The 25,108-nt window shown below is 43.9% G+C and overlaps 1 protein-coding gene across 7 annotated transcripts in view; it reads left to right on the top strand.

Moving 5' to 3' along the window:
• The window catches only part of LOC140390470 (tenascin-X-like), a 321,608-nt gene that overhangs the window by 78,691 nt on the left and 217,809 nt on the right, over positions 1-25,108 (top strand). For all 7 annotated transcript variants that reach the window (XM_072475624.1, XM_072475623.1, XM_072475622.1 and 4 more), the window contains exons 4-6: positions 5,931-6,046; positions 7,649-7,802; positions 9,281-9,544. In XM_072475624.1, coding sequence (XP_072331725.1) covers positions 5,931-6,046; positions 7,649-7,802; positions 9,281-9,544 — 534 coding nt within the window. The remainder of the gene's footprint in view (positions 1-5,930; positions 6,047-7,648; positions 7,803-9,280; positions 9,545-25,108) is intronic.

Below are 25,108 nucleotides of genomic sequence, written 5' to 3'. Positions count from 1 at the left end.
TCTGCTTAACTCCTCTTCCATTGCCATGCTTCCATAACTATCATCCAGATTCATTTTCTAAGGGGCCCATGTTCACTTTGACCTTACCTCTTTTTTATGGTGAAAGAAGTTCTTCTTGTCAGTTTTTATATTCCTTGCTAGTTTGCCCTCGTAATTTATTTTCTCTATCTTTAATATCTTTTTGGTCCTCCTTTGCTGGATTGATCCCAATCTTTGGGGCTCACTGACTTTTGCCTCCTTATTTTTTTTTTCTTTGAACTTAATACTCTCCTTAATACTTCCTTACAGGGGCTGGTTTGCGCTGCCGAATAAGACCAGCAGCGCGGGTTCAATTCCCGTACCGGCTGAGGTCATTTATGAAGGCTCCGCCTTCTCAACCTTGCCCCTCCCCTGAGGTGTGGTGATCCTCAGATTAAATCACCACCAGTCAGGTCTTACCCTCAAAGGGGAAAGCAGTCTGTGGTCATCTGGGACTATGGAGACTTTACCTTTTAACTAATACTCTCCTTATCTTCCTTGGTTAGCCATGGATGGTTTATATCTCACTTAGAATCTTTCCTCCTCACTGAGAGTCTGCCACTGCTTGTCTTTCCTGCTAATCCATCCACTCAATCCACTTTGGTTTGATTAATAAGGTCAGGGGTTATGGGGAGAAGGCAGGAGAATATCGGCCATGATTGAATGGCGGAGCAGACTCGATGGGCCGAGTGGGCTAATTCTGCTCCTATATCTTATGGTCTTAGGCTAATTCTATCCTCATGCCACTGTAATTCCCTTTATTGACTTGAAACGTTAACTCTGTTTCTCTTTCTACAGACGCTGCCAGAGCTGCTGAGTTTTTCCAGCACTTTCTCTTTTTATTTCAGATTTCCAGCATCCTCCGTACTTTGCTTTTATTTTGATGATGATCAGTGGATTGAGTCGTGTTCCAAGGACTTCTTGTCGACTCCATTCAGCTTTCTGGCCACAATCAGCATTGCCAGATGTTAAGTGCGTGAGTCCAATAGGCCTTGTGTGACATCAGGCAATGGCGAGCAGTGTTGTTGAGATCCTGGTGGGCAGGAAAATGTTCATTTTCCTCAAATCACTGGGTTTCTGGAGGGTTGGGTCATGAATGGGTGGGTGAATGATCCGTGGCAGTGACGGGCAGCCAGGGTATGGGTGGTAACACCACAGTGCAATGTTCAGGTAAACATAAGCACACGGATACGTCTGCCCTGTGACTCCTGTTACTGTGGCTGAGCAATAGTTCACAGCCAGTGTTTGCTCGTTGATGTGCCAAACTTGGTGTTAAATTTTAAATTTAATGATTTTAAATAGCGGGGCGGGCCTTTTAATTGGTTCTCCGTTTCTTTCCCGCCAACTTACTCAGACCGATAGTGACAAGGCTGTGTTTCGAGCTGGACACTCTCCTGTGTAAAGGTTTGATCAAACTGCAGTGAATTGTGAATCCGAGGCAGGAATGTACATTGTGCCCAAGTGGCTTCATAATAATCTTTAGTGTCACAAGTAGGCTTACATTAACCCTGCAATGAAGTTACTGTGAAAATCCCCTAGTCGCCACATTCCGGCGCCTGTTTGGGTACTGAGGGAGAATTCAGAATGGCCTAACAGCACGTGAAATGAAAATGAAATGAAAATCACTTATTGTCACAAGTAGGCTTCAAATGAAGTTACTGTGAAAAGCCTCTAGTCGCCACATTCCGGCGCCTGTTCGGGGAGGCTGGTACGGGAATTGAACCGTGCTGCTGGTCTGCTTTCAAAGCCAGCGATTTAGTCCTGTGCTAAACAGTCCCATTTTTCATTTTTCGGGACTTGTGGGAGGAAACCGGAGCATCCGGAGGAAACCCACGCAGACAAGGGGACAATGTGCAGACTCCGCACAGACAGTGACCCAAGCCGTGAATCGATCCTGGGACCCTCAAACTGTGAAGCCACAGTGCTAACCACTATGCTACCATGCTGCCCATGTAGGAGGTGAGGGCACTGCCCTCCCTGAGCTGAATCCAGTCCAGGCTCATTGAATACATGTCTCCGTGCTGTCTGCTGTAGTTCAGCCAGCAGTATATCGAGGGTGCACGCCCACGCCCACGTTCTCCCTTGCCCACGCCCACGCCATGCCCACGCCCACGCCAAAGACTTGAGTGAATGCCGGGTATTTTGTGGTTGTGGAAGGGGCCATGACATTTCATTTCAGTGATTCCTCTTTTTTTTTAAATGTTCCTTTCTGATGTGAATTGGGTTCAGAAAGAAGTCTTACAACACCAGGTTAAAGTCCAACAGGTTTGTTTCAAACACTAGCTTTCGGAGCGCTGCTCCTTCCTCAGGCGAATGAAGAGGTATGTTCCAGAAACATATATATAGACAGATTCAAAGATGCCAGACAATGCTAGGAATGCGAGCATTAGCAGGTGATTAAATCTTTACAGATCCAGAGATGGGGTAACCCCAGGTTAAAGAGGTGTGAATTGTGTCAAGCCAGGACAGTTGGTAGGATTTCGCAGGCCAGATGGTGGGGGATGAATGTAATGCGACATGAATCCCAGGTCCCGGTTGAGGCCGCACTCATGTGTGCGGAACTTGGCTCTAAGCTTCTGCTCGGCGATTCTGCGTTGTCGCGCGTCCTGAAGGCCGCCTTGGAGAACGCTTACCCGGAGATCAGAGGCTGAATGCCCTTGACTGCTGAAGTGTTCCCCGACTGGAAGGGAACATTCCTGCCTGGTGATTGTCGCACGATGTCCGTTCATTCGTTGTCGCAGCGTCTGCATGGTCTCGCCAATGTACCTCGCTTCGGGACATCCTTTCCTGCAGCGTATGAGGTAGACAACATTGGCCGAGTCGCACGAGTATGTACCGCGTACCTGGTGGGTGGTGTTCTCACGTGTAATGGTGGTATCCATGTCGATGATCTGGCACGTCTTGCAGAGATTGCCATGGCAGGGTTGTGTGGTGTGGTGTCGTGATGTGAATTGGGGTAACGCAGCCTAGCCGAGTGCTTTGTAGCCCAAGACACAACACCACATTAAGCTCGCACAGGGTTACGAGGTCACGTGTGGCTCAGTGGATAGCATCCCCACCTCTGAGCCAGGAACTCCAGGTTCAAGTCCCGTCCCAGGACTCCAATTCTCCTGGTGTCACCACCCCATCCCACGCCCCGACCCCCCCGCCTTTTCCCGGCGTGTTTATAATACGGCCAAACAGATCGAGTGTGATTTGTAAATCCTTCCGCCGCGGTATGTACGTGTGAGAGCATGAGAGATTCCTGACCAGCCATGTGAGGGGGCCTCTACCATCACTACCTACAGCTTCAGGCTAGTACATGCATGAGGAAGTTTGTGTTCCCATAGCAACGAGGCCTTCCTGAGTGAACTGCACTGCCGCAACATCAGCAGGTCAGAATTGACACCCTATCGCCACAGAAACCAGTGAGATTGGTGTGGGAAATGGACATATAAGACTGAGGTGGTTGTCGGTGCTTGGGGCAGAGCAGAGGAGAGCTTCATTCTATTCTTGGCCTGCGATGCGCTGTGCCTGGAAGCACTTGATAAGGACACTTGATTCAGAAATGGAAAAGTGTTCCATATTCCAGCATCTTGACCAACATCTCAGTTCACTAACGCGGAAAATGGATCTGATTTATTCTCTGCTCACTGGGGTGCCTCTGGTATCTGTTCTTGGCTCCCCCAGTTCTGCTGATTGGGATCAGAAATTTCGGCAGTGTCCTACAGCCAACAGAGTGGCGATTAAGAGATTTACTGTTCTGCCCTTTAACCCCAGTAAGCCCTGTTGGAAAAAAGAAATAAACTATAAAAAAATCTAATCAAAAACATGACGATCCTTAAGAGATCTGAGAGCAGGCACTTGGTTTAAAACAAAACTTGGATTTATGTCCCACTTATCATTTCCCCAGAATGCACTTTACAGCCAGTGGAGGACTTTTGAGGTCTCTGGTGTAGTGTAGGAAAATACAGCAGCAATTCTTTACACAGGAAGATCCCACAAATGTCTGAGAATGAAAGGGTAGTCTGCTTTTTTCCTTTTGTGATGTTGACTCATGTATAAATATTATTTGGGACACTAGGGATAATTCTCCTTCTCTACTTTGAAACACTGAGTTGGGGGAGTTGATTTAACATCTCATCCCTGATAGTGCTTGCCGCTCTCCTGGTGCTCCACCGGGGGGTGCCGGCCAGGTAACTTCCTGCCGGCACCTCACATCCCACAGTGGTACTGAGGGAGATCTGGGAGAAGCTCTTTCCTCCTGCTGTCTAAACCGTAGATAATTGACCACAATTCTGATAGATTAACTGCTTCACTAGAGGAAGAACAGGTACCGTCATGTTTGATAAATGTTATCCAGCTGCCATTCATTATTTCTGCATGCAGTTTGCTCTGTTACATGAAGCTACTTTGAGCTAAACTCTCTTTCTGAATGTTAGTCTCAGTCTCAGAGTCTAATCCCTCTTGCAAAGTCTGCACTTCCTTTCTAAACTCTGGCAGCTATTGATTCAAGCCAAGTCGACCCTTTGAAATGTATTCTTTGAAGGATGTTCCTGTTACGACTGTCGCTCTTCCAATTGTCCAGTTAGACAGCTTAATTGACCACAATGAAGATACTGAATTTGAGTGGTGTTAAACCTGTCCAAAACCGCACTATGAGCAATACCAAAGGACGTTGACTCGTATTTAATGATGCACTAAATGTCATGTGGTTCTAACAGTGTGTTCACTAATCACCAGGAATAATGCCAGGGGAAGTCGGTTAGGTTTATATTTGTTGTACATCGCATGGTATAATTCCAGACTCAATATAAAACTGTTAACTATCTGCAGCTCAACCAGGCTGGGCCAAGGATTAATTAGCAGAATATAGCCCACCTTTATGTTACATGGCAGGGCGCCACACTCATAAACGTGAAGGCTGGTGGAGTTTGCCTTGCTTTGCCGCTAGATGTCACTGCTGAGTGGAAATGTAAGCTGTGAGGTGGACACAAATAGGCTGCAACGAGAGACAGGGCAGGATTTAGCTGACCCCTTAGCTATGGGGGTAAATCCGACCAGGGCCGCTAAATCACGCAAGAGGGTCATAATGGGATTTGCGCCGGCGAGATCTCAGTTTGAGACTCCGTCACCCGCTCCCCCCCAGCTGGTGACATAATCAGGCTCACACCCAGAAAGAGCCCCTGACCTCTGTGGAGCCGACCTTGTCGGGTCTATCAGGCTCCGCCCCACCAGAGAAAACCATGTCCACCGATCTTTCTTTGACAGCATCAGACGATCTGGTCAGAAAACGAGGCTGTGTTCTGCCGGTTTTCAGTCAGAACCTGACACTGCCATTTTTTAAGTGAGTGGGCAAAAAGATGGAGTATAATGTGGGGAAGAATGGGGTTATGTACTTTGGTCGTATGAATGGAAAAGCAGAATTTCTTTTTAAGAGATGTAAGATTGTAAACCTTGATGTCCAGAGAGACTTGGATGTACTTATACAAGGAATTAGAAAGGCAAATGACATATCTGTCCTTTATTGTAAGGTGGCTGGGGAACACGGATAAGGATGCCTTGCCCCAATTTTACAGGATTTGGTGAGACCACAACTGGAATACTGAGCAAAACTTTGGTCTCCACATTTAAAGCGGGATCTCCTAGTGCGAACAAGGGACGGCAGTGGTGTAGTAATATTGTCACTGGACCAGTAACCCAGAGTAAGGCTCTCGGGACATCCCATGAATGAATTGGAGGGGGTTCAGTGCAGGTTGACTGAATTGATCCTTGAGATGAAAGGGTTGTGCTATGATGAGAGGCAGAATAAATGGGGCCTATATTAGAACATACAGTGCAGAAGGAGGCCATTTGGTCTCGTTCCTGCCCTCTGTGCGCAGGGATGCTCTTGACATTGGTGATCGTTAAAGATTTTCCCTGTCTTGTTTCAGGAATTGCAGCTCCCACTGGGCTTCACGTGAAGAAGATCCTGGAGACCAAGGCGACAGTGGGGTGGGAGCTGCCGCAGGTTCCGGTCGACGCCTGGGAGATCACCTTCCAACCCTTGGTAAAGGGCACTCTGGGAATGCAGGTTGTAGGTCGAGGGGCGGGGCGGGGGTGTGGGGAGGGGGGGGGGGAATATCCCAAGACTTTTTTCTTCCCGGCTAAAGTGCCCGGCATTTCAGTGAACTTCACTGGAAGGCTATGGCGAAGGTTCCCCAATTTAAATCATTCCAGTGGATACCAAAGGAATGCATCTCAGGTGCCAAGCATGTCGGAGAGCGCACCTCTTGCGGCACTGAAAAGCTGACCATTGACAAGGAATTTTCCCTCTGACGCACCTGCCCCAGGTCTTGGAAGATAGGGGTTCCACCTTGGACCAAGATCAGCAGACCCATTAGCTTCCCTCTCAACCTGCAGTCGGAATGTGCCGGAAGGTCGCCGATGATTTGGGGCTGAGAAGCCGAATGGAGGAGGAGGAGGCAAGAGGGGGGACATTCCTTTCACTAACCCGAAACCTGGTTCAACGGAGCACAAAAATCTCCGATCCTTCTGTTATTGCCAACAGTTCCTCCGCCATTTTGGTTGGGCTGCCTGGTGACTGCCCACGTTGTGTTTACAGGGCTGTGGGTGCAGGTAGTGTGTGTGATGGACAGGGCTACGTTAACAAGCCAAGACAACAGTGGCACTGACCCCTAATTCAGACCACAAGAGAACACGTGGAGGTTGTGTCAATGTTGGGAAAGTGTACCAGAGTCTCTGACAGAGGCAGCGAACAAGATTGTGATCTACCCACACCTCATCCAGAAATGGGCTACCAGATTTCTTGGGCATCTCACAGCAGAGAAGAAGGCCATTCAGCCTATCTAACCTGTGCTGGCTCCACAGAAGAGTTATCCAATTAATCCCACGTACTGGTCCTTTCTCCATAGCCCTGTAATTATCATTCTTTTCAGGTATTTATCCAGTTCCCTTTTGAAAGTTACCATTGAACCTGCTTCCATCAGCCATCAAGTGTTCCAGATTACAACAACTCGCTGAGTAAAATAATTATCCTTATTTTCCAAACCCTATGTGTGCAGTGCAATCCAGCGCAGAAACAAAGGTCAGGGGTCATGGTGGGCCACCTCCTGACTCCTTTCCGGGCGAGGGAGAGAGTGGGAAATCATCCCAGAGGCTAACCCAGCACATGGGTGTAATGGGCCATCAGACTATAAGACATAGGAGCAGAAGTCGGCCATTTGGTCCAGAGAGTCTGAGCCATCATTCATTGAAGCCACGTCTGTTCTGATGTGATAATTCTCAACCCAACTTTCCAACCCGATCCCCATAACCCTCGATTCCCTCACTGGTTAGAAATCTGTCTGTCTCAGCCTTGAACATACTTAACGCCCCGGCCTCCACAGCTCTCTGCGGTAACGAATTCCACACACTCACTACCCTCCGAGAGAGGAAATCTCTCCTCATTTCTGTCTGAAATTGTCAACCCCTACTCTGAGATGATGCCCTCTGGTCCTTGACTCTCCCCAAGGGGAAACATCCTCTCAATGTCCACAATAATGGAAGGTGCAAACCACGTCAAACAACAGAATGCAGAGAGCAGCCAAATTGAAAGGTTGTTTTACGTGTTTCGCTGTAGTCAGCAAGAATCTCTCATTCCTCCTGACAGAACGAGGATAATGGCAAGCTGACTAAACGTCTGGCTGGCACCAAGAGCTCCTTCCAACAGACCGGCCTGGCTTCAGGGCAGGAATACCAGGTGACACTGAGAGCTCAGAAGGGCAAGAAGTTCGGTACGGCTGTGTCGAAAACCCTTCGAACACGTGAGTGCTCTTCACAACCCAACAGAACTCTTAGCTAGATTGTCTCCACCAGGTGGCCACATACTGGGGCTGAAATATTGGAATAATAATAATCTTTATTAGTGTCACAAGTAGGCTTACATTAACACTGCAATGAAGTTACTGTGAAAAGCCCCGAGTCGCCTGTTCGGGTACACAGAGGGAGAATTCAGAATGTCCAATCCATCTCACAGCACATCTTTCGGGACTTGTGGGAGGAAACCGGAGCACCCGGAGGAAACCCAGGCAGACACGGGGAGAACGTGCAGACTCCGCACAGACAGTGACCCAAGCCGGGAATCGAACCTGGGACCCTGCCGCTGTGAAGCAACAGTGCTAACCACTGGGCTTCCGTGCTAAACCACGTGATTGACAAACATAGGGTTCAAATTGGACTTTGGGAGGGGAGACATGGATGGAACAGCATTTCAATAAAAATCTGGAATTAAAAGTCTAATGATGACCATGAAACCATTGTCTCAAAACCCCATCTGGTTCACTAATGTCCTTCAGGGAAGGAAATCTGTTGTGCTTATCCGGTCTGGCCTACATGTGACTCCAGACCCACACAGCGATGCGGTTGTCACTTAACTGCACCCCCCCCTCACACTGAAATGGTCTAGCAAACCACTCAGTTCAAGAGCAAATACGAATGGGCAACAAATGCCGAGTGATGCCCACATCCCAAGAACGAATAAAAAAACAATTCTGGACTGGCCAAGGCCTTTGTGTGAACCATTGACCATCAGTGGGTTGACTAAGACCATCCAGGTTACAGCTCTGCTGCAGTCCACAGTGACTCACACTGAGGAGTTCCCACTGACCACACACAGGATCAAAGAAGTATACGCACGCAAAATGAATTAATGCATGCACATTTATGTATATATCAAGTGTGATTTTTGCGAGATTTTTGTCTGTCACATTTCAGAGTGTCAAACACATAGAGAGTGAAGAAAAAGTCATAATTTCGTGCTGGTTTCTCTGATTTGGAGCCAAGAATTTACAAACAACCTGCCAAACTAAGAAATTAATATCTGACTGACCAAAGAAGCCAAATTAACCTTTGATTGAAATGTTGGAAATGCTTAGCAGAGAGAGAAACAGAATTAACATTCCAGATCACCGACCTCAACATTAACTCTGTTTCTCTCCCCACTGAGTTTCTGCTTCTATTTCAGTTTTCCCACACATGCCTTATTCTGTTCTTGTCACCTTTGAATTGGCCCATGTGGCAATTCACCTCTAACTGACCCGTGGAGCAATTAACCTCTAGTTAGCCTCAGGAATGTCTCGGTTGAACCCAGCTTCACCCAAGGTACAATGGAATATGTCCAATGGAGCTTAGAAATAAAGCAATTGCTTCAACAGGCAGGCAGGGATTCACTAACTGGGTGTTTGAAAGTGTGGATGGTCTCTCTATTGTTTGTCGTTGACTAAAGATCCGTTCTTGACCACAGTGATTGATGGCCCCCGGAACCTCCATGTGGTCTCAGCGACAAACTCCACCATTAAGCTGGGATGGAAGAAGCCCCAGGCGTCAATTGACCTTTACCGCCTCAACTACTCCTCGGCAACAGGCAAACACAGCCAGGTGGTGGTACCGGCCGGAGACATCAGTGCCGTGCTGACCGGCCTCGAGGCTGGAGTGGAACACAACATCATCCTGGTGGGGGAACAAGGGGGTCACCAGAGTAAGGCCGCAACCACTAAAGGCACAACCGGTAAGTCCCACTTCTTGGTCTTTGAGGCGGCAGCCTTGGGAAGTCTCTCAGCGTTTTACAGTCAACTTTTTCACTAATAATCACTGTTGCAAAGCAAGAAGTGCGGCTGCCAATCAGCACACAGCAATATCCCACCAGGAGCTAAGTGATAATGACCAGCTTATCTGTGTTATCGTGATATTTACTGAGGGATAATTAGTAGCAGGAGACTGGAGAAATGGTCTCCAGTTCGTCTTCAAGATAGAACCATGGGATCTTTAATACTCTCACAGTGCTTCACTGGAAGTGTGGGCGGAATCTAACCAGAATTTGGTAAAGTTTCAAGTTTAGACAGGAAACTGGGCCGGGATTCTCGATTCCCGGGGATACGGCTCAGGGATACGGCTGGCGTAAAAAACGGAGCAAATCACTCCGGTGTCGGGCCGTCCGGAAGTTGCGGAATTCCCCGCACTTCCGGGGGCTAGGCCGGTGCTGAAGTGGTTCGCACAACGCCAGCCGCCGCCGGAGGGACTGCGCGAGTTAGCGCATGCGCAAAGCCGCCGGCGTGGTTCCGCACATGTGCAGACCGCCCAGCGTATTCTGACGCATGCGCAGGGGGGTGGCTTCTCCGCACCAGCCATGGCAGAGCCCGACATGGCCGGCGCGGAAAGAAAGAAATGCCCCACGGCACAGGCCCACCCGCAGATCGGTGGGCCCCGATCACGGGCCAGGCCATCGCGTGGGCCCTCCCACGGGGTCGGATCCCCACGCGACCCCCGAGGACCGCACCAGCCAGGTCTCGCCAGCCTACCAGCCAGGTCCCGTCATGTAGGACCATGTCCAATCCACGGCGGCGGGAATGGCCAGTAACTGATGGCCGCTCGGCCCATCGGGGCCCGGACAATTGCCGCGGGGGGCCGCTGCCAATGGCTCCCGACCGGCGTGCCGTGATCCCCGTCCCTGCCCGAAAACCGGCACCAGAGAATACGGCAGCCAGCATCGGGGCGGCTAGGCGGGATTCGCGCCTCCTTCTAGCTATTCTCTGAACCGGCAGGGGGGGGGGGGGGGGGGGGGGCGGAGAATCCCGGCCCTTGTGGTTCAGATCGGGGGCTGGATTCTCTGTCCCGCCATGCCAGGTTTCTGGCACAGCACGCCAGCGGGAAGCTCCACTTCAGCAGCTGGTCAATGGGGTTTCCCATTGTGGGGCAGCCCCACTCCGTCGGGGGCAAAATGGAACATCCTGATGGTGGAGAATACAGCCCAGTTTTCTCGTGAAATCTTGAGCCTCTTAGACAAAAAAAATAAGTGGGCGTGGTTTACGTCTCAGAGAGCCGGAAACTGACTCCAAAGCGATCGGGACGCCATCTTTAAAGGGCGTTGGGATCAGCGCTGCTGCCTAACATCCCCCAGCCCCCATCCCGGAGGTATTGGGAACGCCTCTTGCCTCAGCTCCCCGCCCCCCCAACATTGCTCTATCATTCCCCTCCCCCCCACCCACACTGCCAGTATTGAAACCCCCCACCACCACCAACACCGTGGAAGTATAGCCAGCGGTTCCCCTGCACCATACATCAATGCACCCTCCCTTATAGGCTCCCACTAGGGCCTGCCTCTGGCACTGCCCCCTGCCACAGGTTGGCAAAGGCAGGTTGGCACCACCAGGTTGGAACAGTGCCAATGTGGAAGTGCCAACCTGTGCCAGGGAAATGCCAGGGCAGTGGCCAGGCATGTCTCCCTTCCCCCCGACTGCCCCCGGGCCTATACTTACTTTGCGCCCTGGAGGGATCACCTTGACTGCCTCACATTTGGCCAAACCTGTTGTAAACCTTACAGACATAACGTCACGTCAGCAAGGTATGAATATTTATTTGGGTGAATTTGATTTATTGTCACGTGTACCGAGATACCAAAAATGTATTGTTCTGTGTACAGTCCAGAGAGATCGTTCCATACATGAAAAAACACAGGACATACGATAAATACACAATGTAAATTCATAGATATAGACATCGGGTGAAGCATACGGAGCGTAGTGCTACTCAGTAAAGAGGATGTGTGGAGAGATCAGTTCAGTCCACGAGAGGGTCATTCAGGAGTCTGGTAACAGCGGGGACGAAGCTGGGGGGCAATCATGTGGTGGGAGCCTGCTAAAAATATGCAAATTTATTGAAATATGTTAATATGAGGTTCATGCCCTTTGAGGGCCTGAATCCCGTGACCTCGCCAGCGAGGCGTGGGGAGAATCGGACATGGTGACCTCGCCAGCGAGGCGTGGGGAGAATCGGACATGGTGATCTCTCCGGCGAGATTTGCGTTTGCTGATTCTTGCGGGAGTTTCCGTCCACGACTCCAATCCTGTGGATGGCAAGTGCGGCTCAAAATCACCCCCTGTATGTGTGAAAGTATAGTACCATCAGAAGCCACTCATCTCTCTGAGCCAGTGCTAGTCCTTCAGCTGATGCTCTCTGTTCTAATCCCCTGCCCAATCTCTCTTCCCTATTATCATCCCTCGGTTTAAAAAAAGATGCTTATTTGATGCAGGAATTAGGAGAGTCGGTGGCACAGTGATATTGTCATTGGAGGAATAATCCAGAGACCCAAGATCATTCTCTGCCGACCTGGGTTCCAATCCCACCTCAGCAGATGGTGAAATCTGAATGAAAAGGTGACCATGAAACCACTGTTGATTCTTGTAAAGAGCCGCCTGGATCACACCTTCAGGGAAGGAAATCTGCCATCCTCATCCGATCTGACCGACATGTGACTAAATGCTGAATAGGCGACACCCAATTGCCATGTAAAAAAAATAATTCTGTGCGTGTGTGAAAGAGGAGGTAAGCGACAGAGTAATGGAGTCTCACACATTCACATTCGAGTTTCACATTAGTGGCAATGAATAAAAAGCAACAACAGGGAACAAACTTGGTCAGAGGCTCCTTTGGAAGCGTTTAGAGGTCACAATATCTGGCCACTGACGCATGAGTACACACACCAGGCCCTTCATATTTCCTGTGCCCAGGTCAACCACTAACACTCACTTTTCACCACGTTGTTAAATATTAGTTGAAACCAGTGCTGTGTACACAGACCCAAGAGCTGCTGAACATCCCACATGAAACCATGTACTGTAACTTGGCTCATGAAGGTATCTCTGGTCAACCCAATGTGTGAATGTGCCACCCTGAACCATGCCATCATACGCAGGTATACACTCAGACACACCCTCGCACTAAACAACACACAGTGCCACGATGCTGTGCAGTTATATCTTAAAATGCCCGGTGTGCCAGGCAAGCAGACTGCTCCTCATTGCTGGAGACAACAGCAGCTTACATCAATGCAACACCTTTAACAATCCAATGAGATAATGAGGAGTATCATCAGATACAGACTGATACTGAGCCACAAAAGGACTTGGTCAAAGAGGTAGGTTCAAGGGAGAGGTTTGGGGGGTAAATTTGGGGCCCAGCCAGCTGAAGATATGTGGTCGCTAACGGTGGAGTGTTTAAAATCAGGGAATAAGCAAGATCTGGAACTGGAGGAGTGCAAATATCTCGGAGGATTGAGCCGGAAGGGACTATAGAATCATAGAATATCTGTAGTGTAGAAGGGGGCCATTCAGCCCCTCAAATCTGCACCGACCGTTTGAAAGAGCATGCTATCTAGACCCATTCCCAACCCCTGCCCTATCCTTGTAACCCTGTCTAACCTGTACATCCCTGGACAGTAAGAGGCAATTTTTATCATGGCCAATCCACCTAACCTGCACATCTTTGGACTGTGGGAGGAAATCTGCACAGACATGGGGAGAATGTACAAGCTCCACACACGCAGTCACCCAAGGCTGGAATTAAACCCAGGTCCCTGGTGCTGTGAGGCAGCAGTGCTATGCCACCGTGCTGCCCCTATAAAGAGAGGGAAGTGGAGAGTGAAGTCAGGGAGGGATTTGAACATGGCAAGGTGAGATTTCCAATTGTGGTGTTGATGGACCAGGAGCCATATGGGTCAACAGACTCTGCATCTGGTGACTTGAGGCTCTTTCTCTGCTCACTTCCTGCAGTGATCGACAGCCCCATGAACCTGTACGTTGTCATGGTGACGGACCTCACCATCACACTGGAGTGGGAGAAGTCTGTAGCTCAGGTCTGTCATTATCACATCGCGTACAGCACCGAGGCAGGAAACCGAGAGTTGCGGATGTCAGGCCAGGGCAACACCACCATCTTGGTAGGGTTGGAGGATGGCACCAAGTAGACAATTTCCTTGGTGGGGGAGCAGGGGAATATGATGAGCATGGCAGTGATCACCGTGGGGACTACGGGTAAATGGAATTTGCAAACAACAATAGCACCTGCAACACCCAAGAAACATACATGGAGCAGTACAACACTTGACTGAGGTTGATTTTCAGATGTGTGTGTAAGTGGATCAAGGAATTGCAGAACCAAGAGGTGGAAGTACGAAGTGATGGCGAGACCATTGTGTGCGACAGATTTATCTGCAGAGAGGGTCGGATAAAATCTCATCTCTCATCCCAAAAAATAACTTTGAGGCAAGAAATTTATCCAAAATTTCACAACTGACATCTGTGAGGAAATGCCATGGTTGGATCCAGATCCATAAATGATTCAATCTAATTCTGAATTTCATAATACATTCCATTCCCATGTACCATCATTCCATTCTCGGTTATTGTCATCAATTCCATTCTCATGTTTCATCCTTGATTCAATTCCCTTTTCTAATCATGTGTTCTATTCTGCTGCAGCATCGTTCATTCCAGTCTCGAGTTCCAACATTCATTCATTGTGTTTTCAGTTCATTCGTTCAATCCACATCTGCCATCTTTCATTCAATTCTTTTCATTCCCATTTTCCATCATTCCTTCCATCCTTTTTCCATCATTCACTCCATTCTTTTTCCATCATTCATTCCATACTCTTCTTCCATCCATTCCATTCTCGTTTTCCATCACTCCTTCCATTCCCTCATTAATTCCAAGCTCTTTTTTCCACCATTTATTTGATTCTCTTTTTCCATCACAGTTTCCATTTCTATTTTTCAATATTCCTGTCATGCATCATCCCTTTCATTGCCTTCACACATCATTCATTTAATTTCCATCTTCTATCATTCATTCCATTCTTCTTCATCATTCATTCCATTTGTTTTTCTTCATTCAGTTTTCATCATTCATTCCATTTCCATTTTTTAAATTCATTCCTTTCCACGCTCCATCATTCATTCCATTCCTCTATTCCAACATTCATCAGCTTCCCATATTGCATCATTCACCTTTTCAATCATTCACCTCATTCCCGTCTTCCATCATTCAATCCATTTACTTTTCCCATCATTCATTTAATTTTGTTTATTCTTCATCCATTCAATTTCCAAGTTTCATCTTTCATTCCATTCTCATTTTCCAGCATCAATTAATTTTCAATCATTCCTTCCATTTTTGTTTTTCTTCATTAATTCATTCACCTTTTCCATTATTTCTTCCATTCACCTTTCCCATCAGTTCATTCCATTTTTATTTTCATTCCCATTTTTCTTTCTTCATCCCATTCACAAGTTCCAGATTCATTTTATTCCCATGTTCCATGCTTCAGTCGATTTCTACTTTCTTCATTTATCCCATCATTTATTCCATTCGGGATTATCATCATTCATTCCATTCCAATGTTCATTCTTCATTCCAATCACTTTTTCCTTTATTCTTTCCAATCTCATGAACCATCACTCAGCCCCTCCCTTTTTTCTATAGGTCATCTTATTCCTGAGTTGCACCATTCATTCATTCTCTTTTCCATCTCTCATTCCATCTCCATGTTCCATCAAACATTCCATTGATATGTTCCATCCTTCAGTCCATTCCCATTTTTTTCAATATTGCATCCACTTGTTTCATTATTCAGTTCATTCTGATGTTCTATCCTTCTTCCCATTCCCACTTTTCTTCATTCATTCCATTCCCATGTTTCATCCTTCAGCCCATTCACATTTTCCAAAGTTCATTCCATTGTCATTTTCCATCATACATTCCAATCCTCTTTTTCCATCATTCAAATCATTCCTCTTTTTTCTTCATTTCCCATTCCTCTTGTTCTTCATTCATTCCATTCCTCTTTTATCATTGAATCCATGCCTCTTTTTCTATTATTTAAATCATTCCTCTTTTCCTTCATCCGTTCAATTCCCTTTTTCCATCACTAATCCCATTCTACTTTTTCTTCTTTCATTTCACTCCTCTTTTTCCATCATTGAATCTGTTCCTCTGTTTCCCCATTCATCCCATTCATCTTTTTCTGCATTCATTTCATTCTGTCTCTTCATTCCTCCCATCCCCTCTCCCATCATTCATTTCACTATCTTTTCCATCTTTATTTCTTTTCTTTTTTTCTTCATTCAAACCATTCTTCCTTTTCTTCATTCATCCATTCCCATTTTCCATCATTCACTCTATTCCCATTTTCAATAATATATTCCCTTTTTGCCATCATTTGTTCATATCCTGTTTTCCAATGTTCATTGAATCCTCTTTTTTTCATTCATTACAGTCCTCTTTTCCATCATGAATTCCATCCCACTCTTTCTTCTTTCATTGTATTCCTCTTTTTCCATCATTCATTCTATTCCTCTTTTTTCTATATTCATTTTGTTCTCTTTTCCGTCATTAACTCTATTCCTATATCCTTCATTCATTCCATTCCCATCTTTCATTCTTTAATCCAATTTATTCTTTCCAAATCTGAGAACCATCATTCACTCCTTTTTCTATAATTCATTCTTGTCCCATTTTCCACCAATCATTCCATTCCCACTTGTTCATCATTCATTCCATTCCTCTTTTTCTTCCGTTATTCCATTCCTCTTTTCTTCATTCATTCCATTCCTCTTTTCCATAATTCAATATATTCCTCTTTTCTTAATTCATTCATTCCATTCTTCTATTTCCATCATCCATTCCATTCCTCTTTTTCTTCATTCATTCCTCTCTTTTTCCATCACTCATTCCATTCTCTTTTATTCATCCATTCCATTTCTCTTTGTGCATTATTCATTCCTCTTTCTTTTTCCATCATACATTCCATTCCACTTTTTCCATTGTTCATGCCATTTCTCTTTTTCCATCATTCATTCGATTCCTCTTTTTATACATTGTTTGTTTTCCCATTTTCCATCGTTTATTCCATTCCTCTTTTCTTGATTCATTCCATTCTACTTTTCCATCATTCATTCTATCCCTCTTTTTCTTCAATCATGCCATTCCTCCTATCCATCATTCATTCAATCCATCTTTACCTCCATTCAATATATTCCTCCTATTCTATATTCATTCTATTCCACTTTTTCTACATTCATTCCATTCTTTTTCCATAATTCACTCCATTCCTCTTTTCCTACTTATATTTCATTCATAGACATCTTTTTCTACATTGTCCATTCATGAGCTCCATAATTCATTTAATTCCCACATTCTATTCTTCAATCACTGGGCTCACTGGGATAAATCGCTGGCTTTTAAAGCAGACCAAGGCAGGCCAGCAGCACGGTTCAATTCCCGTACCAGCCTCCCCGAACAGGCGCCGGAATGTGGCGACTAGGGGCTTTTCACAGTAACTTCATTGAAGTCTGCTCATGACAATAAGTGATTTTCATTTCATTTTCAATCTATTCCTATTTTCTTCATTCATTCCATTCCCATGTTTCATTTTTCGTTCCAATTTATTTCCCTTTACTCTTTCCAATTCTGTGAATTCATTCACTCCTTTATTCTATAATTCATTCTATTCCCATTTCCCACCATTCATTCCATTCCTCTTTTTCTACATTCTTTCTGTTCCATTTTCCATGATGAATTAATTTTTGTTTTGCATATTTTTCACTGCTATTCAGTTTTATTCTTTCCAACCCCGAGTTCCATCTTTCATTCTTTCCCTATTTTCTTTATTTTTCCATTCCCGAGTTTTATCACTCATTCCATGTTAAATGTGTATCATACAGTCGATTCCTGGTTTGTCCATTAATTTTATTCTCATGTTCCATCAAACATTCCATTCCTATGTTCCATCCTGAAGTCCATTCCCACTTTTTTCAATGATTGCATTCACGTGTTCTAGTTCAGTTAATTCCCATTTTATATCCTTCTCCCCGTTTTTCTTCATTCAGCCCATTCCCATGATTCATCACACATTCTGCTCTCTTTTAACATCACTCATTCCATCGTTTATTTCATCCTCTTTTTCGATATTCTTTGTTTCCCTTTTCCAATATTCATCACATTCCCAACTTTAATCATCGAGTCCATTCCCAGCATCCAAAATCAATTCCATTCCCATGTTCCAGCATTGATTTATTTTCACATTTTCCATTAAACATTCCTTCATGTTTGTCCATCATTCATCCCATTATCCTGTTCTATCATTCATTCTGTTGTCTTCTTCTGGCATTCCATCCATCTTCCTTTTTTCATTCTATTTCCATTTTCCATTATTCATTTTATCCTCTTTTGCCAGGACTCTTTACATTCCTGTTTTCCATCATTCATTCCTGTTTTCCATCATTCATTCCAGCACCAAGTTTCAATCCCAGGATCAGTCATTCATTACTTCCCAAATTCATTTATTAATTCCATTGCCAATTTTTACTTTCATTCCATTCCCGTGGCCGTGGTCCATTATTTGATCCACTCATTCATCCCTTTGTCCATTCCCCATTTTCTTCATCCATTCATTTCCATTCCTTTATTATGATATTCAAATCATTCCTATCATTCTAAATCAAATTCAAGTCCTTTTTTCCATCATTCACCCCATTCTCTTTATTTATCATTCATTCCATTCATCTTTTAGACTTTCTTTCTATTCCCGTTTTCCACCATTCATTCCATTTCTTTTTCTTCATTCATCCCTTTCCACTTTTTCTTCGTGCATTCCATTCATGAGCTCCACAATCCATTTCATTCCCGCATACTATGCTTCAGTCCATTCATATTTCCCAACATTTATTTCATTCCATTATCTTTTCCATCATTATTACTTTTCTTTTTCATTCATTTATTCATTCCCATTTTCCATCATTCATTCCATTCATATTTTTCTTCATTCATCCCATTCCCTTTTTCCATCAATCATTCATTTCCTCTTTTCCTTTGTTCATTCCATTCTTGAGCTCCATAATTCATTTCATTTCCACATTCCATGCATCATTCCATTCGTACTTCCCATAATTCATTTCATTATCTTTTCCAGCATTATTTTCCTTTTGCTCTTCATTCATTCCATTTCTCTTTTTCTTCATTCATCTATTCCCATTCTCCATCAGTCACTTTAATTCCATTTTCAATAATACATTTCACTCTCTTTTGCCGTCATTTGTTCATTCATACTTCCCATCATTCATTCTATTCCCATTTTCGTCATTCACTCCATCCCTCTTTTCCATCCCTCATTCCATTCCTCTTTTTTTTTTAAAAATTCCATTCCTCCTTTCCATTATTTACTCTATTCTCTTTTTCTACATTCATCTCATTCCTCTTTTTTCTTCATTCATTCCATTCTCCATTTTCATCATTCATTCCATTCCTCTTTTTCCATTGTTCATTCCATTCCCATCTTCCATCATTCAATCCATTTTCTTTTTCCATCATTGGTTTAATTTGGTTTATTCCTTATTCATTTCATTTCCGTGTTTCATCCTTCATTCCATTCTCTTTTTCCAGCATTTATTTCATTTCCATTTTCAATCATTCCTTCCGTTGCATCATTGATTCCATCCCCATTTTCCATCATTGATTTCCATTTTCTATCATTCATTCCATTCCCATGTTCCAGATTCCATTCCATTTTCATTCCCATTTTTCTTTCTTCATTCCATTTCTGTGTTCCATGATTCATTCCATTCCCAATATCCATGCTTCTGACCATTCCTATTCGCTTCATTCATTCTCTTTGGGATTTTCTGCATTCATTCCACTCCCATGTTTCAGTTTTCATTTCAATCTCCTTTTCCTCTATTCATCCATCCCATTCCTTTTCTTCCATCATTCATTCCATTGTCATTTGCCATCTAATATTCTTTTCATGTTTCTTCATCTAGTCCATTTCCCTTTTTCCATCATTCAATCAATTTTCTTTTTCCATCATTCGTTTTATTTGGTTTATTCTTCATTCATTCCATTTGTGTGTTTCACCTTTCATCCCATTCTTGTTTCCCAGCATCCATTCCATTATCGTTTCAATCATCCCTTCCGTTTTCTATCATGCATTCCATTCCCATTTTCTTTCATTCATTTTATTCCTGCATTCCATAATTCACCCCATTCAATTTTCCTTCAATGTTTTTATCCCCTTTTCTCTTTCTTCATTCCATTCACTACTTCCAAAATTCCTTTAACTTCCATGCCTCAGTCCATTCCTATTTTCTTCATTCATTCTATCGCCAGATTCCATTATTCATTCAATTTGGGATTTCTTCATTCATTTCATTCCAGCATTTCATTCATCATTCCAATCTCTTTTTTCCTTCACTCTTTCCAATCCCATGAATCATCATTCACTCCTTCCTTTTTTTCTATAGTTCATTCCATTCCCATTTTTCTTCATGCCTTTGTTTGCCATGTTCCATCATTCATTCCATTCTCATTTTCCATCGCTCCATTCCCATCTTGCATCATTGTTCCATTCCCATTTTGCATCATTAGTTCCATCGCCATTTTCCATAATTTATTCCATCCTCTTTTTCCATAGTTCTTAATGTTCCTATTTTCCAACATTCATTCTTGTCAATCATCCATTCCATTCCAAGGATCCAACATTCATTCCTTCCCTTCTTCCCTCATTTATTCCAGTGCCCTTTTAATCACTCATTCCATTCCTCTTTTCCCTATTCATTCCATTCTATTTTTCCATCATTCATTCCAGTGTCTTTTTCCAACTTTTATTCCATTCCTGTTTTCATTCATTATGATTTTCCATCAATCATTAGCATTTTTCCTCATTCATTCCTTTTCGTGTTCCTTCATAATTTTCATTCCCATATTCCATTATTCATTTCATTCTTATTTTTCTTCATTCATTTAATTTCCATGTTCTATCATTCAATCTGCTCTCTTTTTCCATCATTCATTTCATTCCCGCCTTCCATCATTCATTCCATATTCTTCATCCGCCCTTCATTCCACTCTCTTTTCCATAACTCCTTCCATTCCCATCTCAGTCATTCATTCTATTCCTGAATTCCATCATTCAATGTTGCATCATTCATTCTACTCTCTTTTTCCATCATTCACCTCATTCCCGTTTTCCATCGTTCATTCCATTGTCAGTTTCCATCTTTTCATTCTTTTTATATTTTTCCATTCATTCCATTCCCGTCTTCCATCATTCAATCTGTTTTTTCCTATCATTTATTTAATTTGGTTTATTCTTCATCCAGTTAATTTCCATTTTTCATTCCATTATCATTTTCCAGCATCAATTCCATTGTCATTTCAATCATTCCTTCCATTTTCTTTATACATCATTAATTCCAGTGCTGTTTTTCATCATTCCTTCCATTCACCTTTCCCATCATTCATTCCATTTTAAAAATTCTTTTAGTCCCCATTTTTCTTACTTCAGCCCATTCACGAGTTCCGTGATTCATTTCATTGCCATGTTCCATGCTCCAGCCCATTCACGAGTTCCATGATTCATTTCATTGCCATGTTCCATGCTCCAGCCCATTCACGAGTTCCATGATTCATTTCATTGCCATGTTCCATGCTCCAGCCCATTCACGAGTTCCATGATTCATTTCATTGCCATGTTCCATGCTCCAGCCCATTCACGAGTTCCATGATTCATTTCATTGCCATGTTCCATGCTCCAGCCCATTCACGAGTTCTGTGATTCATTTCATTGCCATGTTCCATGCTTCAGCCCATTTCTATTTTCTTCATTTATTCCATTTGGGATTTTCTTCATTCATTCCATTACAATGTTTCATTCTTCATTCCAATCACTTTTTCCTTTATTCAGCCACTCCCTTTTTGTCACAGTTCATCCTATTCCTGAGTTCCACCATTCATTCCATTTGGCTTTTTTCTTCATTCATCCATTCCCATTTTTCATCCTTCATTCTGTTCCCTTTGTTCATCATTCATTCCCTGCTCCTGTTCTCATTCATTCTATTGTAATTTTCTACCATTCTATACACTTCTGTCTTCCATCATTCATTCCATTCTCTTTGGCCAGCATTCCTTACATTCCTGTTTTCCATCATTCCTTCCATTGCAAAGTTACCAATCCCAGGATCCACCATTCATTCCATCCCGTGTTGCATTATTAGTTTCATTGTCAATTTCTAACATTCATTCCATTTCCATATCATTCAATCCACTCCTTCCATCCTTTTGTCCATTCCCGTTTTCTTCATCCATTCCATTCCATTCCTGTGTGGTGACACAAAATCCATTCCTGTTTTTCTTAATTACTTCAAGTCCCATTTTCCATCATTCATTCCATTCCTCATTTTCTGCATTCTTTCTATTCCTGTTTTCCATCATTCATTCCATCCCTCATTTCCAATATTCTTTCCGTTCCTGTTTTCCATCATTCATTCCATCCCTCATTTCCAATATTCTTTCCGTTCCTGTTTTCCATCATTCATTCCATCCCTCATTTCCAATATTCTTTCCGTTCCTGTTTTCCATCATTCATTCCATTTCTCTTTTTCCATCAGGCATGATTTTCATAGTTTTTTCATTTGTTCCATTCCTGTCTTCCGTTATTCAATCCAATTTATTTTTCCTTCATTAATTTTATTTGGTTTATTCCTTATTCATTTCAGGCCGGATTTTCCGGTCCGCCAGCCGCGTGTTTCTCGGCAGCAGGCTGTTCGCTGGCGGCGGGATTCTCTCTTCCTGCCACTTGTCAATGGGATTTCCACCCCATGCCGCCAGGAAACCCACAGGCGGGGGTGCACTGCCAGTGGGAAGAGGACTGGAGAATTCCTGCCTTCTTTTTCCAGCATTTATTTAATTTACATTTTCAATCATTCCTTCCGCATTCTTGTTCCATCATTCATTCCATTCCCATGTTCCATATTCTGTTCCATTTTTCTTTCATCCTTTTACTCCCATTTTTAAATTCAATTCCCATGTTTCATAATTCAGTCCGTTCCCAAATTTCATGCTTCTGTCCACTCCTATTCTCTTCATTCATTCCCTTTGGGAGTTTCTTCATTCATTTCACTCCAATGTTTCAGTTTTCATTTCAATCTCTGTTTCCTTAATTTTTTGCAATGCTGTGAACCACCATTCACTCCATCCCATTTTTAAATAATGAATTCCATTCCTGTTTACCATTGCTCATTGCAATCCTCTTTTTACCCATTCATTCAATCCTCGTTTTCCACCATTCAATCCATTTCTCCTTTTCTTCATTCACTCCATTCCTGTTTCCCATCATTCATTCTATTATCTATTCCACAATTATTACAATTTTTTCCATCATTCATTCCATTCCTGTTTTGCTACATTCATTCTATTTCCATTTCCATCATTTATTCCATATCTTTCCCATCTTTCAGATCTTAGATCCCACAACGTTTACGGGGCAGACGGAGGCCATTTGGCCCACCATCGCTCACTCCTTCCCTTTATGTTACTTTTTTGATCATTCATTCCATTCCTCTTTCTTTTTTTTGTGATTCTTTTTTTTTAAATTTAGAGTACCCAATTCATTTTTTCCAATGAAGGGGCAATTTCGCATGGCCAATCCTTCTACCCTGCACATCTTTGGGCTGTGGGGGCGAAACCCACGCAAACACGGGGAGAATGTGCAAACTCCACACGGACAGTGACCCAGAGCCGGGATCGAACCTGGGCCTTGGCGCCGTGAGGCAGCAGTGCTAACCACTGCGCCACCGTGCCGCCCCATTCCTCTTTCCATCATTCATTCCAATCCTCTTCTTCAATCGTTCATTCCACATTCATTTTCCATTGTTCACTCTTTTCATATTTTTTCATTCATTCCATTCCCGTGTTCCATTTTCCTTTTCCAACATTCATTTTATTTGGCTTATTCCTCATTCATTTCATTTCTGTGATTCACCCTTCAAAGAACAAAGAACAAAGAAAAGTACAGCACAGGAACAGGCCCTTCGGCCCTCCAAGCCCATGCCGACCATGCTGCCCGACTAAACTACAATCTACTACACTTCCTGGGTCCGTATCCCTCTATTCCCATCCTATTCATGTATTTGTCAAGATGCCCCTTAAACGTCACATCGTCCCTGCTTCCACCACCTCCTCCGGTAGCGAGTTCCAGGCACCCACTACCCTCTGTGTAAAAAACTTGCCTCGTACATCTACTCTAAACCTTGCCCCTCGCACCTTAAACCTATGCCCCCTAGTAATTGACCCCTCTACCCTGGGGAAAAGCCTCTGACTATCCACTCTGGCTAAGCCCCTCATAATTTTGTAGACCTCGATCAGGTCGCCCCTCAACCTCCGCCGTTCCTGTGAGAACAAACCGAGTATATTCAACCGCTCCTCATAGCTATTCAATTCCCGTTCATTCCGTTATTATTTTCAATCATTCCTTTCATTTTCATTCCAATGTTCCAATATTTTTCCATTCCTGTATTCCAACATTCATTCCTTTCCTGTTTTTTCTTCCTTGATTCAAAGTTTCCAGATTTTATTCATTTGTTGCCGTTTCATATCCCATCATCATTTGATTCTCTTTCCCATCATTCATTCCATTTCCCTCTTCCTGCATTCATTCCATTCCTGGTTTTCTTCATTCTTTCCATTCAAGTTTTCCATCCTTCCTTCTATTCCCACTTTCCATCATTCATTCATTTCCCATATTCTGCAATTATTCCACTGTATTTTTCCATCATTCATTCCATTCCCTTATTCCATCATTTTTTCCATTCTCTTTTCCCATAATTAATTATATTTCCATGTTCCATCAATTCATTCTTGAACCGCTGCAATTCCTGAGGTGTAGGTACACCCACAGTGCTGATAGGGAGGGAGTTCCAGGCTTTTGACCCAGTGACAGTGAAGGAACAACCGATATATTTCCAAGTCAGGATAGTGAGTGGCTTGGCGGGAAACTTCCAGGTGGTGATATTTCCATGTGCCTGCTGTCCTTGTCTTTCTCGGTGGCCATGGCTTTGGAAGGTCCCAGAAGACTAAGGAGTCTTTGTGAGTTTCTGCAGGGCTTCTTGTATGTAGTACACATTACTGCCACTGTGCATCAGTGGAGAATAAATGTTTGTGGAAGGGTGTAAATCAAGCGGGCTGCTTTGTCCTGGGTGGTGTCTAGCTTCTTGAATGTTGTTGGAGTTTCACTCATCCAGGAAAGTGGAGAGTATTCCATTACACTCCTGACTTGTGCCTTGCAAATGTTGAGCAGGTTTTGGGGAGTCGGGAGGTGAGTTTTTCGTCACAGGATTCCTAACCTCTGACCTGCTCTGGTGAACACAATATTAATATGGGTCCCAGTCGTGGCAGTATATTTGTGTGTGTTATGTGAAACACTCCTTGTTCCAGTCCTATTCAGACCCTCGCCCTGAACCCTTTTT

Source organism: Scyliorhinus torazame, chromosome 14, assembly GCF_047496885.1.
Source record: "Scyliorhinus torazame isolate Kashiwa2021f chromosome 14, sScyTor2.1, whole genome shotgun sequence".
NCBI lineage: Eukaryota > Metazoa > Chordata > Chondrichthyes > Carcharhiniformes > Scyliorhinidae > Scyliorhinus > Scyliorhinus torazame.
This window is presented reverse-complemented; position numbering and strand designations above follow the sequence as displayed.